The sequence below is a fragment of the Drosophila persimilis genome, unplaced genomic scaffold (assembly GCF_003286085.1).
Source record: "Drosophila persimilis strain 14011-0111.01,24,50 unplaced genomic scaffold, DperRS2 tig00000002-arrow-pilon, whole genome shotgun sequence".
NCBI lineage: Eukaryota > Metazoa > Arthropoda > Insecta > Diptera > Drosophilidae > Drosophila > Drosophila persimilis.
Genome location: NW_020825289.1, coordinates 3,078,945 through 3,096,712, shown reverse-complemented (window position 1 = coordinate 3,096,712; position 17,768 = coordinate 3,078,945). Strand labels below are relative to the sequence as shown.

The 17,768-nt window shown below is 45.5% G+C and overlaps 1 protein-coding gene across 2 annotated transcripts; it reads right to left on the bottom strand.

The window, feature by feature from the left end:
* Nucleotides 1-1,153: 1,153 nt before the first annotated feature.
* Nucleotides 1,154-15,097, bottom strand: LOC6590912 (inactive serine protease scarface). 2 transcript variants are annotated; one of them, XM_002015367.2, is made up of 7 exons: nucleotides 15,050-15,097; nucleotides 12,359-12,731; nucleotides 8,980-9,165; nucleotides 2,751-3,505; nucleotides 2,528-2,680; nucleotides 2,196-2,464; nucleotides 1,154-2,136 (listed from the first exon to the last, which is right to left on the bottom strand). In XM_002015367.2, exons 2-7 carry the CDS (start codon nucleotides 12,689-12,691, stop codon nucleotides 1,844-1,846), a joined length of 1,989 nt encoding a protein of 662 aa, XP_002015403.1. In that variant the 5' UTR covers nucleotides 12,692-12,731; nucleotides 15,050-15,097; the 3' UTR covers nucleotides 1,154-1,843. The 2 variants fall into 2 exon arrangements, with proteins under 2 accessions (XP_002015403.1, XP_026842126.1); XM_026986325.1 differs by lacking the exon at nucleotides 15,050-15,097 and adding an exon at nucleotides 12,789-12,851.
* Nucleotides 15,098-17,768: the final 2,671 nt, after the last annotated feature.

The following is a 17,768-nucleotide window of genomic DNA, read 5'->3' as shown; positions in this document are numbered from 1 at the left end:
TACCACCAGCATTCTTCTCCTGAACTGGCTGGCAAAGTCGAGCAGTTCCGACGGCACATCCAATTCGGAAAAGTATTCGTTGGGAAGACGTAACGTACACCCATATAGCATCTCTGCTGCTGATGCCTTAATGTCCTACTTGAAGCACGTGCGGAGGTCCAGCATGATGGTTGGAAGTAGCTTGATCCATGGCACATCAAGGAGTCTTTCATGGATCTGTGCCAACGCTCGATCATGCCATTTGACTGGGGGTGGTACGGCGTCGTGTGAATGTGCTCGCTTCCCAGCATATTCGCTAGAGACTTAAAGAGTGCAGACTCGAATTGAGTTCCTTGATGAGTTGTAATAGTCAATGGGCACCCGAAACGCGATATCCAGCGCGACCATATTGCTTCACATATGCAGTCATATCCTTCAACGGCACTGCCTCCGGCCAGCGGGAAAAACGGTCAATCATTGTCAGAACAATTTCGCATAAGTTTGAAAAATTAGGTTAGAGACTTGAAACTAGATACAGTTGAGTGTATATATTAGAGCTGAGAGAAATCCGGCCACGCTCACCCCTACCGCCCATATAATGTGCAGTTTTTACTTGCTGTTTTTGTTGAGTAATGCGGTATCTGCTTCATCTGTTTAAATTTTTATATTTCTACAGAATTTTTGCAGGATTCAATGTTGTGCAGCACAATAGACAAACAAAGCCCACAAGACACACAAAACAAACTGTCAAATATACAATCAAACTCGTAGCAGATCGAACATCTGACTTTGAAGGGCTGCAAACCTTTCAGCTCTGCATTAAAATCAAATATATAAGTCCAGTTTTCCTAGCCAGGGTATTTTGATATCGTATCATTAAAAATTTGTTTCCATGATATTTTTGAATGCCAGAATATCGGCCCAGTGTGCCTTGTATTTTCCGCTGAAATACATTATCGCAATCGATTTGGAACCAGCGAGGTGAGAATGATAACTAGTGAGACACCGGTGGCTGATAGTTGTGTACGATACAATGTGTAATGCAAATAAACTTCAACTTAGTTTCAAGTTCGCTTGTAATCGAAATCCATGATTTTCGCCTGTGTCGACAGGATGTTGAGCATTAATAATAAATTCTTTGATATATCTAAATAATTTTTCTTTATTTAAAATTTAAATTAGAAACTAAATTTAGATGAATAGACACTTTATACAACATTTTAAACATATTAACATATACCTACACGATTTACGATACACGATATAGGAAAAGCTTTAAATAATAGTAAAAATATGTGTAGATGCTGCAGCTGAGATGTGGTGGAGTGGTGTACAGGAGTGCCGTTTTGCTTATGTCTAGAAAGAGTGCACTGGGCACGACTTACAATACATAGTACATATATGGATTGAAGAAAGTATATTTTATAATCTCAAGTTTCAAATCAAAATCTTTGTGGGTCGTCGTGGTTTGCTGAGCTGGTAGTAATTAGTTTGGCCATTCAAAAATTCATGTGAACAACCTATCGCTTACAATTAATTATTTTACAACTCGTCAATAGTTTTTCTACTGCTGAACTGAATTGAAACTACATGGTCGGATAGTTGTGATTGCAACAAATGTGAACTGTGGTGTCCTACTCGGGTTATTTTATGGTCTTGAATAAATATCTATAATGTGGGCGTGGCAGGTTGCGACTTAGAACAACAGTAGTGCAATGTAGGCTAAATTTGAGATAGTTCAACTAAAATCAAAAGACTATTAACCGTCGGAGCTGTTCTATTGTAGGTATTCAATTCTCCTCTTTGCTCACTGCTTCACTGTACTCCACTTCGGAGAACGGTTATCTATGCGTCTTTTCGCGGATTAGAAACGTTTCAGGAGCAGCGGCTTGTTCCTGTCGGCAAACGCCGTGTTAATCCACTTGATATCGGGCTTGGCAAAGCGCACTGTCTGTCCGTCCCCGCAGGAGTTCTCGGCGCTGAAAATGCCCTTGAGGCGGATACTCGACCCGCTGCCGCAGGCGAGCGCGCTCCCCAGATCGAATTGGCATGCATCAAACTTCGTGGCGCTGCATACGCTGGTGGCGTCCGCTGCGCACTCACTGCGTCCCTGCGACGATGTGTCAGTAACGTGCATGATTGCGCCTTCCTCGTGAACTAAGGGTTTGGTGAGTGAGTGGATACATATGTATGTGTGGACGCATGTCCAAACTTACTTGACAATGCCTGCTTGCCCCAGCCGGAGGTCACGCACTGTTCCGAGGCCTGGGGATCCGCGTCGCTGATGCAGATTGGCTGGATATGGGTGGCGAACTCCAGGCGTTTATCCAGCCGAATAATGGCCAGGTCGTTAGCAGTGCTTGAGGAGGCATATGAGGGATGGACGTCAATCGACTTGGCCCCGGTCAGCTGGAAGGGCAGTGGCTCGTTTGTGCTTCCCAGCTCCCATTCTCCGGCCTTGATGCGGATGTCGTTAACTGGCAGCCTAAACGTGATTCGATTCTCATTGATATTGAAGAAATATTGCATGTAAAATTCTTGTTCTTACCCGTTGACGCAGCTGGCGGTGGTCAGGACGAACTCGTCCCCAATGATGGCACCGCCACAAAGCAGCGTTTTGCTAGACTCCCGCAGAATCATTGCCTGCCATGGGATCTCGGCAAAGTTAGCATCCAGGTCCTTAATGCCAGTGGGCTTAGTGCTTCAAAATATAAAACAATACGACTATTGTATATTGCTGTTTTTGAGATTAATCAATTTGTTTTGCTTACCGCTTATTTCTGGTGGCGCACACGCCGGCCAAGTTGACTGGCCACGGGTCTACGTAGTTCGGATCGCGGCAACATTTTCCAGCTGCTCCACTCTCGGCCTGCAAGCAGTCGGTGAGGGGCACTCGGAAGGCCGCTTCCATGGGAGATAGCTCGACGGGCGTTTCGGAGAGCACACCGATGGCATTGCAGTAGTTTTCGTCCGTACAGACCAAGGCAGAGGCGCACTTTGCAAAGTATTTTGGTACATTTACGGTCTGTGGCGTTGGGAAGATCTGCGGCGACAGCTGATCCTCGCCGCGGTACACAGGCTTCTCATTAGATGGTTCCGGAACACGGTCCGGCTCGTAACGTGGAATCTCGCGGTGAGGAATCTCATTCACTGATACGGGAGGCAAATACTCGTTGGTGGGACGACGGGTCGATTGCGGCTGTGTCGGCTGTGGTCGGTAAGCGGGCTGCGTGGGCTGGGTTTGCGGGCGGATGGTAGTGGGTGGCGGCTGATAGACGGGACGTTGTGTTGTCTGGGGGGGTTGTTGGTACACCGGCCGACGAGTCGTCTGTGGTGGCAGGTACTCGTTAGTGGGACGAGTGGTGGGCAGTGGACGTAGGGCAGGCTGCGTTGTGCGGACGGCGGGCACCGTGGGATTGGTGGGCAGCGGGAACGTCTTGTCAGGCAGGTTAAATATGTATCCGTCTTCGGTTAGCGTTGTAGAGGGCATCCGGCAGCACACCTCGGGAGCGTAGCAACGGTTGGGCTGCAAGAAAAATTTGTGAAACAAAAAGGTTAGAGTAGGCTCGAGGGTATCGATGGTATGGGGGATAGGTGACAACGCACGCCATGTCACATAAACTACCAGTTGGAGCCTCAGCACATCCAGCTACGTGCATGGTTGTTGTCGCGCTGCGGAGTCCGTGAACCAGCGCATTAAATTACAGCAGCAGAAGTTCTGCTCACTGGTTGACTGGCAACGGACTGCTACCTGGTCATTAAAGCGGCCATGCCGTCTGGCTGTGAGTTGTCTATGGCTGTGCGGTTTCATGGTGCAATGCAATACGACACGTCGAGGGCGGGGACTTTGAAATGACTTTGACGCGACGCGACGCAGATGCGGTTGCAGTGGCTGACGCGAGTGGATGCTGATTCAAGTTTGTCGGCCGAGTCTATTGTTCGCTGAAGTTGTCAAATTTTTTTGGGGGGTGTAGGTGGGGCCTTCTTCGCTACTAGCATACTTGAAGGTGTTCTCCCATAGCTAATCATTGTGGAAGGAGCTGATGACCAAATAACTGTTAAAATTTGATTCTGATTCTGATTAATAGAGATCTACTGTATGTTCATATTCATCGACCTGTTAACGTTAACTGGTTAAATGATGTATAAATAGGCAATTAGTCAGCTGACAGAATTCAGAATACGGTTATATTTCGTCCATACATTCATACACACTTATAGTATGTGTGCTTTGAGAATGTATCAAGTTGCGGAACCATTAGAAATTACAATACAAATGCGAGATCATTTGCATATTTTTTAGCAGTCGAAAAATTTACAAACTCTGTTGGCCGGTTCGAGTTGCTGCCTGCTTACGCAATCATCGCGATAATCATCAGCACCAGAACCAGCACCAGACCAGTAGCACCACCAGCGCCCACCACAAAAGAGTGGAATTAAACGGCACCTCAAGTGCTCCCTCTCTTTCCTCGCTCCAGGCGGATTTTCTCACGCAGCTTGAGCGCCGGTCTCGGCCCCCAGTCGAGATGTCAACGGGACACGACCTTGGGCTTATTGTTTCGCGCAATTTGTAGCTCGTAAGTCAGAGAGCAGCATCCGCCGTCGGCCGTAATGTAGGAGTAATGTGCTCATTTGTTGAAATTAAACAAAAAGTGATCCGTGGGTAGCTGATAAAGGCAGCAGCCGCGTGCTCATTGCTGACTGCTGATTGCCTGAAAGGCAAATTAATAATACTAATTATTAAAGTATATGCGCTTCCGTTTGGCAAGTCTTGAGCAAGTCTGATCTGTCCCGTCCGGACCGGCTGAGCTTGGCCCAATTTCCGATCATTAATGGAAACCACCATTATCAGACGCTGTCCTTCTGCTCCGGCTGACCCGCTTAATTTCTTAACATTGTCATTAGGCGCAACTGGCGACCCTCTGCGTAATTTTCATTAATTAAGAGTTAATCAAATGTTATCTTAATGTAGACATCACTCATCGCAGCGAAGAGGACCATACGCCTTAAACTTTATATAACACACGAAATACACATTGTCCCAAAGGATGCCATACCTCAGCCAGAAATCGAAATAATGACCAATGACAATACCAGTGAGGGGAAGTGGGAGGCCCTATGCTCGCCTCCAGATTTACTCTGCCCCGCTGTCGAGCTCCACCTGATCTCCGATTACTTGGACTTGCTTGCCGCTGGTCTCTGCATTGCTTATGATCAATCATTTCGCGCCGAGATAACAACATCGACAACGAAAACCACAAGCTACTTGTGTACCAGCGACAGCTAAAATATGTAATCGCCAGAAACCACCAACAGCAACTCAGAAATGCTTTTAATAAATGTTGCTGGTGGTCATACAAGACAACTTGTCCATTGTTGACATTGTCGTTGTATTTTTGGTTTTATGTGCTTATGTCTCATAGATTGTCTGGCGCAATTTTAAAATAATGTTGCAATTACTATAAGCATATGATATACCAGAATGCCCGTGGATACACGAATCTTTGAACATTTTTGTTTATGGCTTTACCAAGTTCATATCTGAGGAAAATAATATGGGCTTTGGGCTTTGGGCGATGGGCTATGGGTTATGGGCTTTGGGCCATCATCCAGTTGGATGATCTGAGTCAATTCTTGCGACTGTACCCCTTGGCAGTCGCTGCTTGAAGGACAGGCCAAGCTCCAAGCCTATCTGAAGCTTCGAAATTTATGGCGAAAATGTTTCACAGCAAAGACGAAATTATTTTTACGACCGCATTAATGTGCCACTAACACATCAATAAATTCCTAGAGCCTGGTTCTTCGCTTTTTCTGCCCGCAATTTATGCGCCTATAAAATTAGGCAATTTTCGATCTCTGGTGAAGAAGCTTCTGCGCGTCGACATCGCTGTCGTCTCGGCCCTGAGTGCATGCAAGTCAGCAGTCGGTTGGAACACAAGTTTGCCGCTTAAGTCTTTTGTTTATGCGCCTGCACTGCAATTTATGCATAGGAGTCATAGACCAGGGGATCGGGTGTAAGTCAATAATTTACGACCAAACTGAATGACATATAATTCAGAAATGGGCGTAGCCTTACCAATAATACTAATGAATAGTCTCTGAAGACATAACAGTATATATTAAAATTTGAGTATAATTCAAAAATGTGTCGTTAAAACCATTCATGAAGTTGTAGTATATCAAAAGCGACATTGACATTGTATTGATCTGAAGCCCGGAGACGCAGACCAATAAAATCATAATAGGACTAAAAATTTTGTTAATTGTTATTATAGTAAAATTAAATAACAATAAAATAACAACCAAGCGAAGCGCCACGAAGGGTTACGTTACCAACAAGGCAGATCTGCACCAGTGACAACATAAAAGCGCTGACAACGACTTTCTGTCTTTGGTTTGTCCCCATCGCGATGGGGGCTGAACTCGAGTTCGACCTAGACCTTGGGTTGGCGCTCGCTTCGTTTCCCGCTCTACGTCACCCTCTGTTCTTGCTCTGCGTCTACTTAATGCTGACGCTCCGACAATCACGACCTGCTCTGTTAATTTGTGTGAGCCTTGGTATGTGTGCCCCTTCTTCCGACTGCTACAGTTTTCAAGTGGTGCATCAACCGACTAAATTACCCAAACTACCCCAAACCTGAGGTCACAACTACAATTTGTTATGTAGTTATGGGGTGATCATAATGCATTGCATCCACGGTACCACAGAAGAGGCTTGAAGACGCTCACCTGATTGCCAGAATGAATATATCAGGCTTATCAGAGCTTAAAATTTGTCCAGCTAGACAGCCTTAAACCGGCTTTCTCAAAAAGCAGCGTTGTACACGCATTTGCGCGTAGGAAACGATACCCTAAATGGTAACTTTAATGGTGGATTTCACAAAATGTAAAACATGCAATCGAAGCCACACACGGCCAGCCAGATCTGTCGGCCAGATCAGCCAGGCCGAAATGATAAATGGCCGGAGTGTAAGTATGCCCTATAATATTCATAATTATCAGTGATTTGGTGAGCCAGTGAAGGCTTGCGTGCTTCCCCGTTCATCGATCGAATCGACTCGACTCGACTCAACTCCAAATCCTCTTCCATTAAAACGATGTTCATGCTGGCTTGGGTATGTTATCGCGTCTGACAAACGCTTGGTATAAGGTCGCTCTGCATACTACATACATACATAATACATGCGTATATACGTATGTATGTACATATGATTGCTATTTCAGTAGCATGTAAACATTAATTGATCAGATAAGAGCATAATCTGGCAAATGTGGAAGTTGAGACTGAGTTGGCCCACAATGTCCAAGTCCACCTAGTGTGCCGGACCGGTGCCATGCCATGCCGATTTAAGAATCAAGCTTAATGTACTGCCTTATTTGGAAGTCTCAATTCCTGTCAGTATCGTCCCAGTCTTGGCCTCAGATCCCAGCCCAAAACGACCTTGCGTGCATTCCTCGCATTTTCAACTGCTAAACTACTCAGGCCATTTCTCCTCCTTGCCTCTTGTAGGTCGGGAATACGACTTTGAGCAACTGGTTGCTAATACAGCTGTTGATGTTGGTCAGTTGGAGACTGATGACACTGCACCAGTGTGCATTTTGTAGTATGCCAAGCAATTGGCGTCAATGCCTGCATAACTTAACGAGTTCGAGGCAAGAGCACCTGAACGAGGGCCAACAAGAAAGGCATTTTGGTCGGAGGTTGTCGACACTAATTTACCCTATGCTTTAAATCTCGTCGACCGTTTCAGTTCAGCCTATGTATGTAGTATGTTTAATCTGTACTCTTACATAAAATCCATGTTCGCTGGCCCTCTCTTAGTAAAGATAACTTGATTGGGTATCAAACGGACTTTTTCTGACAACTCTCAAAAATTGAAGCTAGAAGCCCTGACAAAAAAGTGTGGGCAATACTTTAGCCGTATCCATTGAGATAAATCCTTCAGTGTCACACTCAGTGAAAGCATAGTATACCCGTACAGTGCCTGAATACCGAGCAAAAAAACTAAAACGATTTTGCTTTAAGTGCGACCTGCAGCTGCAGGGATGTCCGTCTGGGCTGCAACATATTTCACTTGCCGCGTTGATTTTTTCAGGCGTTGCATGCAACAACAACGTACGCAGCCGACCCGTTTTGTTGGCCATTGCATGTAAACAAATTATGCAATTGCAATAGCCAGTTGAATATATCGAGACTTCCCTTTGCCTCTCTTTGTTTCGGCCTCCCAGAGCCTCCCTTTGGCTGCCATACGCACTTGTATCTGGCGCTCTGGTAGGCTGTAATTTAACACTTTTTTGGCTTGAATGTATGTATATTGCGTTACTGGAAGGTAAGGTTCAACCGCATTCCAATTTGATTGCACCCGATGGCGTCAAGTTCGTTGCCTGAGTGCTGCGCATTAACATTTCCCCCTGTGGCAATGACAGTGCTATGTACGAGTACTTATGTATGTACATATGTACTACGTACATCCACATTGAGTATACCACACGCACATATGTATGTGCATATACAACCGTTATGAGAACGATTTAGGTAATATCGTAACTTATCGTAACGACAGCATCACGTCACCCGTCTAAGATTGCCAAGAGAATAACCACCCACTCGGCGCGTGGGGTTTGGGAGAATCTCAAGACGAAAATCAGAGCTCTGGCGATTACAACTAATTGTGTGCTAATAAGCTGTCGGAGCTTTGTGAGATTGTTTGATTGTTTGGTTGTTGGGTCTTTGGGGCTTCCCCATGTGCTTGCTGTACCGCTGGGCTTGTGTAACGCGATGGGATCGGATCGGATCGGTGTGGTCGACTCTGATTCCTCCAAAACGAGGTGCATCTGCTCAGATCGCTTTGTTTCATACATCAAAGCGGTTTTACTCAGCTGGTCGTTTGTTATACTTCTCAAACCGATTGCATGGGGAAACTCTGCATACTAAGTATCGTGTTTCTTGTGATCCTCCATCTGGGTTGCCCAGATTTGTAAGTGTCAGCCAAAACTTACCCCTTGCTTCTTCACATAGTTGATGGAGCTGATCTCCCCGTTGCGGCAGTCCTCTGGTGCTACACAATCCGAGTCGCGTGGACAGGTCGCGAACGGCAGAGGTGTGGTAGTCGTTGTGGTGGTGGTGGTGGTGGTGGTGGGTGGTGCGCGGTAGGTGCAGCAAACGTTCGAGTCCGGCTCGCAGTTCTGTAAGACAAAGAGTGACTGCGATGAATAATGTGCCAAAGCGCAAGCAGTAAAGACACTCGCAGATTGACTTAAAGATAAGACACCCACAATCAATCAGCAGGCAATGCGATTGAGCCACTTGGGGCGTACTTGACCAGTGCAGCAGCCATGAATCGCTTGCCCCCTGCAGCATTAATTGAGAGACTGCGACTGCTGTCGTCTTTGTCAAAAGGTCACCAAAGTGCAGCCAATTGCATTAATGATGTGCTAAGAAGTGTTCAGCCAGGTGCCTGGGGCTGTGGCTGGGGCTGGGGCTGGCGCTGACGCTCTGCAGTTGCATTTGCATTGAACTTTGCCGCCGCGTGCTTGGAGACGTTCTACCAAACCTTCGCAGATGTCTTGCTAATTTTTTGCTTGCGCTGCCTTCGCTCTTTGTCAACTGGCATTTAGCAACTGGACAATTTCAAATTAATAACTTTGTTGGATGCGGCCAAAGCTCAATAGCCACACATGCTCGCTCTTATTTGTCCGTGTACGGCCAACGGCAGCCCGAGTGTACGTCCGCTCTTAGAAATACGAGTAGTATATTTCCCCAGATGTCCCCAGTGAGCCGAATATAAAAGAGAACAGTCCGAAAAACCCGTTCACAGTGGCGCAGAAGCTGCCACTCAATATATCAATCAGCCCCTGTACGAGTATGTTACAAATTAAACTGTCCACGTCTAATTTATTCCTGCCTTTATAGCCCCAAAAACAAGAAAATCTATAATCGGAAACCCATTTAAAAAAGCCGTGCGTAGTTCTGAAGAATGACCTTGAGTAATGAAGAGATTCAGCATGAGGTTATATTCGAGCTAAGCATGCTAAATGGGTAATAAATGGGTATAAAGCAATAACTTAAGTTTAAGCTCGGGTTTTTGAAAGTGCCTGGATCTGGTTAGTGGATGAATTGGGCATGGGATTGATGTTAATGCTGAGACCAGGGGGGGGGGGGCATCATTAGAGACATTTACCGCAAGTCTTCGAATCGATCGCTTATGGTAAAAAAGCGGATGAGGTTTTACATGAGGCGGCTTCGCTTTTCCGTTTTACGGGACCGGAGCTGTAGCTGGATCTGGAGCTGGAGACGTATCTGACATTTATCTATACTATAGATTGTTCATTATGTATGTGACGCACAGGTTGATAAACCCATCAACAGACGGAACAACTGGAAAAGATCCCCACACAAAAAGCGAACTTTTTGACATCATCGTCTGAGAAATCTGCGAGATTTCATTTCTATTTGTGTTCCTTAATTGCTTGGGTGTGCTGTGGTCGTAACTTGCAATCGTTTCGATAATTATTCCCATCTGCTCACTCGAGTTCAAATATTTGTTCACATTCCTGGCTATTGACAAAATAACTTTGCATGCTAAGCATTGCGCATAGCTCCAGCTCCCTATAAAATGAGCCATTTTTCCCATCATTTCACATCAACACGGATGAGGTGTGCGAAAAACCAGCGAATTTCCCGCGATTTTCTCGCTCCCCTTCCCCCAATTCTTTCTGCTGCACTGCTGCATCAGCAGTGAGTCAATGTCAAGATCACACACGGCTTGGGATTGTTCAAACAAGTTACCTAGTTTGGCTAGACACTGGCTGATCGGTCTCCTGCCAGCTGGTCTGATCTGGTCTGTGCTGTGCTTGATCTTGTCTTGCTCGGTGGAACTAAGCGAGAGACGCCCACGGGTCGGGGTGACAATTGTTGGCTCAAAGTCTTTTCGCCTGCTGTTTTGTCCACAATTTGTGTGAGCAAACTGTTGCAAAGTTTGATGGCGTGAGTGGATATTAGGCGATTGTAGTAGGAGTAAATAACGCCAATTGCCATTCAATTCGGTCGGGAGTGTATGGCGATGGTGCAATCCACTTCAGAGACCTAACAGAGCATGCATCTATGCAACGTTCTGTGCAGCTGAGATGGTCGCCAATAAAAACGCATTTCTTGTCTAGATTCGACTTGCCAAACTTGTCGCTGCACTGCGCTCCGCTGTGCAGGTCGGTCATTGGGTCAAATGAGCACTCAGTGCCGCAAGAGTCGCCGTCGCAGCTCCTTAGCTTCAATAATTTTTAATTAAAAAACATAATTCAGAAGTTTTGCAATGTGCAGTATGCGGTGTATGTGAGAAATAAAATGCATATTTTATATCCAACTGCCACGAGATACTTCATTAGGTGTCCGTCGGCGTCAGCGTCGGCGTCGGCGTCGGCTAGCTTGTTGTCGGAGTCTTCACCTTGGATCTCGTCTCCCATAATCATAAGAGTTGCCTATTGCGTCCCCAAGAATGTCAGTATGCCCAAAATGACTTGCACAATTTCACATCGTGGTACGAGCACTCGAGCACCCTTTTCACGTCCTTCCCCTACTGTGCATCATGGGCGTCATCAGCTTCATATGCACCTCCAAACAGCAGTGGGGAGGAAGCCCACAAGAAAAGAGAAATCCGCAGCTCAATTGCACACGGGCACACGGGCACACGGGCACAGGTGGTCGAGACAACCGAGCATCAATGGAGAAGCATTGCCCTGCGAATGTCTTGTTTGTGTTATTTACGAGCGCGAAGGGCTACGACGCCACTGAAAAATATGCAAAGCAGCGGCAGCTTTTTTACATACGTTTATGTGGAAGCGAAGCCAACTTGGCGAGGGGCAATTAAACATGAACTTCGCTTTTTACTTTCTGGGATTACGACATTCCCATCCCGGACTGGGCAGCGGAGCACAGAGCAGCGCGTACAAATGCGCGTATACGAGTATGTGATTCGGATTTCGGTAATGAAAAACCGGAAAATAACGGTAACTGTGCCAAACAACCCAGTTCGTATAGGCCCCACCGATCATCCGCAGATCAGGCTGGCTAATCAAGCAACAACTACGACTGCAATATTTTACGCGTTATCGCTGAGGACGGGATTTTAATTTTTTGATTGTAGGGCTGCTGCGGATCGGTCGAGCACGCTGGATCCGATAGGGTCGGATGTCGGGGAGCTGGGGCAGCTTGTCAAGCGCAAGCTCAAACTAAATTTATTGTTGTTTTTGCGTGGCTGGCAAAACCCAAATCAATGTCCATTATGCAATAGACAACTGGATAAATTGAAAGCGAATGAATGGGTTCCCCGGGTTAGAGAGTGGTCCAGCGCACGACCGTTCCTAGGGTGGGATTGGGGCTTACCTGGATCTTGGGCAGTTGCTGTGTGTAGTATCCGTTTTGACATTGACCCTGACGCACACATTGCTGGCCTGAGGCGCACTTCAGGAACTCCTTTGGCGGCAGGTATGTGGGGCCCTGGAAGGGCGAGGCTTGGCGGCTGATGATAGCGTGATTCAGGAAGACGTTCGATGCGGCGTTCACGGAGAAGTGGGTCTCCTGGTGCTCCTTAGCGCCGTTCTTGTACTGCCCGTTGAGAAACATGTTGCCCTGGTAGTCGGCACTGGCCAGAGCCAGAGCCAGCGCCAGCATCGCCATGGAAAGGACGACTGCGAACTGTTCTCGAAATCGGAACATGGCTTTTGCTTTCACTTTGCTCTGTGTTGCTACGAAAAACCTGCGGAGAAGACAATATTTCGATTAACAGCGGCCAATAAGCTGCATTTGTATGTACCTAAGTATAAAGGCTAAGAGTCGAACAAGAAGGTGCCAGTGACAATCAAGAATATACAGAGTGACTCGCGTAATCGATTGAGCAGTGTTTCGTCATCGTCAAGATGCAAACAGCGTCATGACAACATTTCGCGACGGGATCGTGAAAGACCCATAAAAGTCGAAAAGCTGGATATGCGAAGCCACCCGAGTATTTGTCAGCTATGGAGATGGATGATATTATGGAGGATATTCCATAGATGATGGGGCAGACAGTCAGGCCCGAGATCGCGATATCGATGGCAAATGGCACTTGCTGCTCCGCCAACACTGAAGACGAAGTAGCTTGTCCAAAGGAGGAGCTTAAGTTAACTCAAGACAACTCGTACTGGCGCGGTTGGGTGTGAGATTACCGGTCCCTCCTCCCTCGTCCCAGCTATCCGCTACCCGCTCCCCACCGGTTCTCAGACATCTAAACACTTTTGCAAAATGTATGCAGTAGTAGTGTGTAGACACGAGTACGTGTGCAATTTGTCAGAGCTTCTTAGTCGGATAAACGACTTCTCTGGTGGCCCCGCTACTGCTGTCTGCTCTGAAGATCTGAAGAAGCGTGCGTTACGCAAAGGGGCGGCAGTCGTTTGGTGTTTAGAGCGTCAATTTCATAATTGACGATATTTTATTATATGTATAGCATGAGCCCCCTCCCATACGGAAAGACTGGCAGTACTGGCAGAGTTGTGATGACTGAATTTGAGTTGGTTAGCCGAGGAGCTTTGCTGGTGTTTTCCCACAATCAGATCCGGATAAGCATGATTTGCCAAAATCTATTCTCAGTCAGGCCGAGTTAAATCAGTGTCTCAGGTATCTTGGCTCATAAATCGTCAGCCTGATTGTTTTAGCCAGCAAGAGCTGGTGAAATTTGCATGTGACCATAAACAAAATCTCAACAAGAACTAAGCCGAGCTCGTGCCCAATCGCTAAATCGATCTCTGAGCCAAATTGCGGGATGCGTTCGGCGTGAGTCAAACCTAAAAATAGTTGACTATGAACAAATTAAATTGCTGGTTTTTACCAAACAAAATTTGCATAAAATATTTTCAGAGTTTCTTTGAGTCATTTGATTGACCAGACTATTAACTTTTGCCTTGGATTTAGAAATTCTGCGAATTTCTACTTTCTATTTCATGAGCTTAGAATTTATTGAGTTGCGTATAATATTTTTTCCTCATATACATATAATAATACATACATATATGTACATACATATGCGCAGTCAAAAATCTACCCGCGGCTACCACAAACGATTCATTGACACACTTTCAGCGGGAATTGATGGACGTCCAGACCGAGGGGAAAAACAAAAGACTCGAAAAAGCGACAAACTTTCTTGAGGCTCCAATCGGGGCCTGTTAACTAATTGAATCTCAAATCGCCATTGGCAAATAGCTTAGACCTTCCAATCCCATATTCGTAAAACTCTTCTTCCTCCTTCAAGAACTCGTACGACGCATGTAGGTGTTATAGGTAGTATACATATGTACATATATGCATATACATATGTACATACATTGTCTTTTGTTTTGTGCTGGTACGATTAGTAATTTAATGCCCATGCCATTGCTGTGTATAAGTTGCAGCATCTGTGGTGTCTACTGCCGCTGTTCTGTGGCCGCTTTTCACATAATTTAAAACTGCAGATTTTTGCGCTGCTGTATTTTGCAACAGTGCAACAAAACACAAAACAATCAACTGCAAAGTTCAGATCGCATCTCCAACAAATAAATTTCCAGCACTCCAAGCAACGGTCGAAATGGTTGCATGAGACAGACAAGAAACTGCGGAATGGTGAGAGGGTAGCGGGGTAGAGGGGGACAGACATGGGTGGACATGCAGACAGGCAGAGGCAGGGACGGGACTAGGCATCCGCAGAGAAGCGACAACTGCAACTGAATCAATGAAACTATCCATCAATCAATCAACTGCAGATGAATTTAATTTCTAGCCACAAAAGGCTGCTGCAGCACAATTTATACTCGTACTTAGAGTAGCGGTATAAATTGCAGCATCTGTGGCTGATCCTATATCGAGGTCAGGGCACACTAGGGATTCGCTATTCTCGGACGTCCTTTGGATTTTCACTTCACCACCAATTGGCCAGTCACTTTTTCCGTTCGTTAAGAGTCTGCGGCTGTGGCTGAGCAGCTTTCATTGAACTTGGGTCTGAGCACTTTTTGCATATGGCACACCGATAACTTTACTAAATCTATTGACGCCGTCGCTTACACTGAAAAAATCCAGACACCTCTCGACTCGAGCGCGCGTACGAACAGCTTGAAAATGATTGTGAATATTTTACCAAGATCGTCTGTTTTATATGTACCAAGCAGGCGCTGCTTGCGTTGCCGCCGCTCCGCTGCGCGGCCGCAGACTCAGCCGTCCGCAGCAGCCTCAAGCCGCGCAGAAGAGGTACGAGTAAACGATACGCTTGCAGCTCAGCCAGCAGATGAGTCAACGCCAACGCCAACGCTGAAGCTGACGCCAACGCCAACAGCGAAGCTAACTCTCATGCTCACTTTCGTTTTGTTGTCTCTGAGAGTAAGCTCCAAAAGTTGGATCTCGTGCTCTTGCTTTGCCCCTGGAAGTCGCAGCTGCGTGTTGAGAGTTGGCATCTCTTTGCTTACTGTATGTCACTATGCGCATTCCCAGCAGCTTTCCGCTTGGCCAGGGACTTAATTTGTTTTCGCCTGCTTTTGGCTTTGCCATTTCAGTGGGCTTTACATTTTTATTAGTAGTATTTTTGGCTCTCTGGTTCCTACTAATGGATTTCGTTCTTTGAGCCTTGTCCAAATAATATTTAGTTTGCTGTGTGTGGAGCCTAAATATGTATTGTACTTTTCGATTTGTGGTGTCCGCAGAACACTTTTTGTGGCATTAAAGTATTATTATATTATGAGTCTCGTAGTAAATTAAAGGCACTATAATGAAATGGCGGAAAAACAAATCCGGGTAGTTCTAGGCACTAGCAATCGTCAACAAATTGCCTTGCTGGGATGCTGATGAATCATATACTAAAAATGCGACATCTGTCAAGGGTAAACGCTCATACGAAATTACTCCCGAACACAATACACATAATTATATATGTATCTATTTGTCCGGCTTGGGCTGGGCTGAAAAGTCTTGGACGTTATCAATAATACCTTAGTGTGGAGAAATTGGATCCGAATCAGAGCGCTAAGAAATCCGAATCCGTTCCACTAAAACAATGTTGCAATTTGCCAAAACAAATTAAATCAAAGCATCAGCGACAACTCAAACGTGTGGTCTATGTTGTACTCTGATTTGTTTTAGGTGTATTTTTATATGTATTTAATATATTAGATAATAGTTTAGGGGCACGCTAATTACTATTTTTCAGTTTGCTCAACATGTTCATATACGAATATGCAAGTAGCGAGATACATCCGATAGATACTATTTTTGCATTGGTGGAGCCTAGGCCACTGCCAAGCCACCAATCTGTCATAAGTTTCATCATTATTTCGCATGCCCCCGGTTCGTACATGTATTTGTTATGCTTATCAAAAGTTAGTACAATTAATGGGCATTTACCAGCCAGATTTTGGATTTCGGGCGATGCTTGTAAATTGGAAAGCCGGTTAAGGTCACTGTCACTGTTGATCTGCTGCCAGCAGTGACGCCCCCAAGTCCTCTTCTTTTGCAAATCATCTCCTCGCAGGCACACACCGATGACATCTCTTATAATTCAGTTGTTTGATATACTCGTAATCATAAAGTATTCGTACATACATATACATATATAAGTAGGTACATACATATGTAGGGTGTAAGGGCGTTAGATCACCCTTAGCGATCGTGATCGAAAGCAACCCAAAAGTTAGCTCTTGCTTGCGTATGCGGGAAGTGTGCTTCTAATTGAACAAGTCATAGTTGATCATGGTGGTGACATGCCCCGATGAGATTGCATTAAAAATCATATTTGCCAAATACACTGGCTTATTGTATGCTTGTGGTTTTTCATCAGGTCAGTCTGGAGTCCATTGATACTACAATTGGACCACAACTGTTCGCTTCGGATCATTGGAGCTATGATGAAAGCCATCATCTTGTGTAATTATGCCAGGTGAATACGAGCTTGCCTCGGAAATCAAATGCCCGTTACAATTATTGCTTTTGGCTGCCTGAGATTTAAGTCAAGAGCGATTCAAATGTGATTTTAATTTGAAAAATTTCACAATTCGACACACAAGTGTCTCTCAAGCTACTCTCCATTAGTAAATATATTTCGAAATACTCGTTTTTAGATCCTGACAACTGTCTGCAGTTATATCCCAGGAGTCAGGACATAAAAATTAGTCTGCTCTCGCTCCGATAGTCTCTGAGAACTAGGCGTCCATCGGGACTTACCATGTTGGTGCTTGCTTCAACGAAATCTCGCGCATCTATCATCTCTCGGATGGACTGTGACTGGGCCAGAGGGCAGCCACATAATTAGAAGGTTCATTCCCATTCTAATGGCATTTTCATGCAAGCTTTGCATTGGCACATTGAAAAATGAATGCTATTCATTCAAGCCGACCCCGCAGCGCCAAGGCGGAGCTTTGAGTCCATGCTGACCTATGGCAATGCGAACATTTACGGTTATTTGTTAATGCAGCAAATGACAGCAAACGCCTCGCAAAGTCGGTGTGGCCACCTTTGACGCATGCACAGCTGTCCATTTTTTAGCAGCTAACATTTTTTGTTGTGTTCATCAAATATTTCTTGGGCATTTTTACAAGCCGCCAAGATGTTCTTTGCAGCCTTGTAAGTGCTGTTTATTTGCTCTTCGTGCTCTTCGGGCATCCATATTTTGTAATGGTATTTTATCATGCTTTTATAATTATTCATACGGATATTTGGGGCAATATCTATCGAGTCGTTGCATCCTCTGGTTTTGTATCGGAATAATCTGCTTAAAGTATCAAAAGGAAAACAGAGG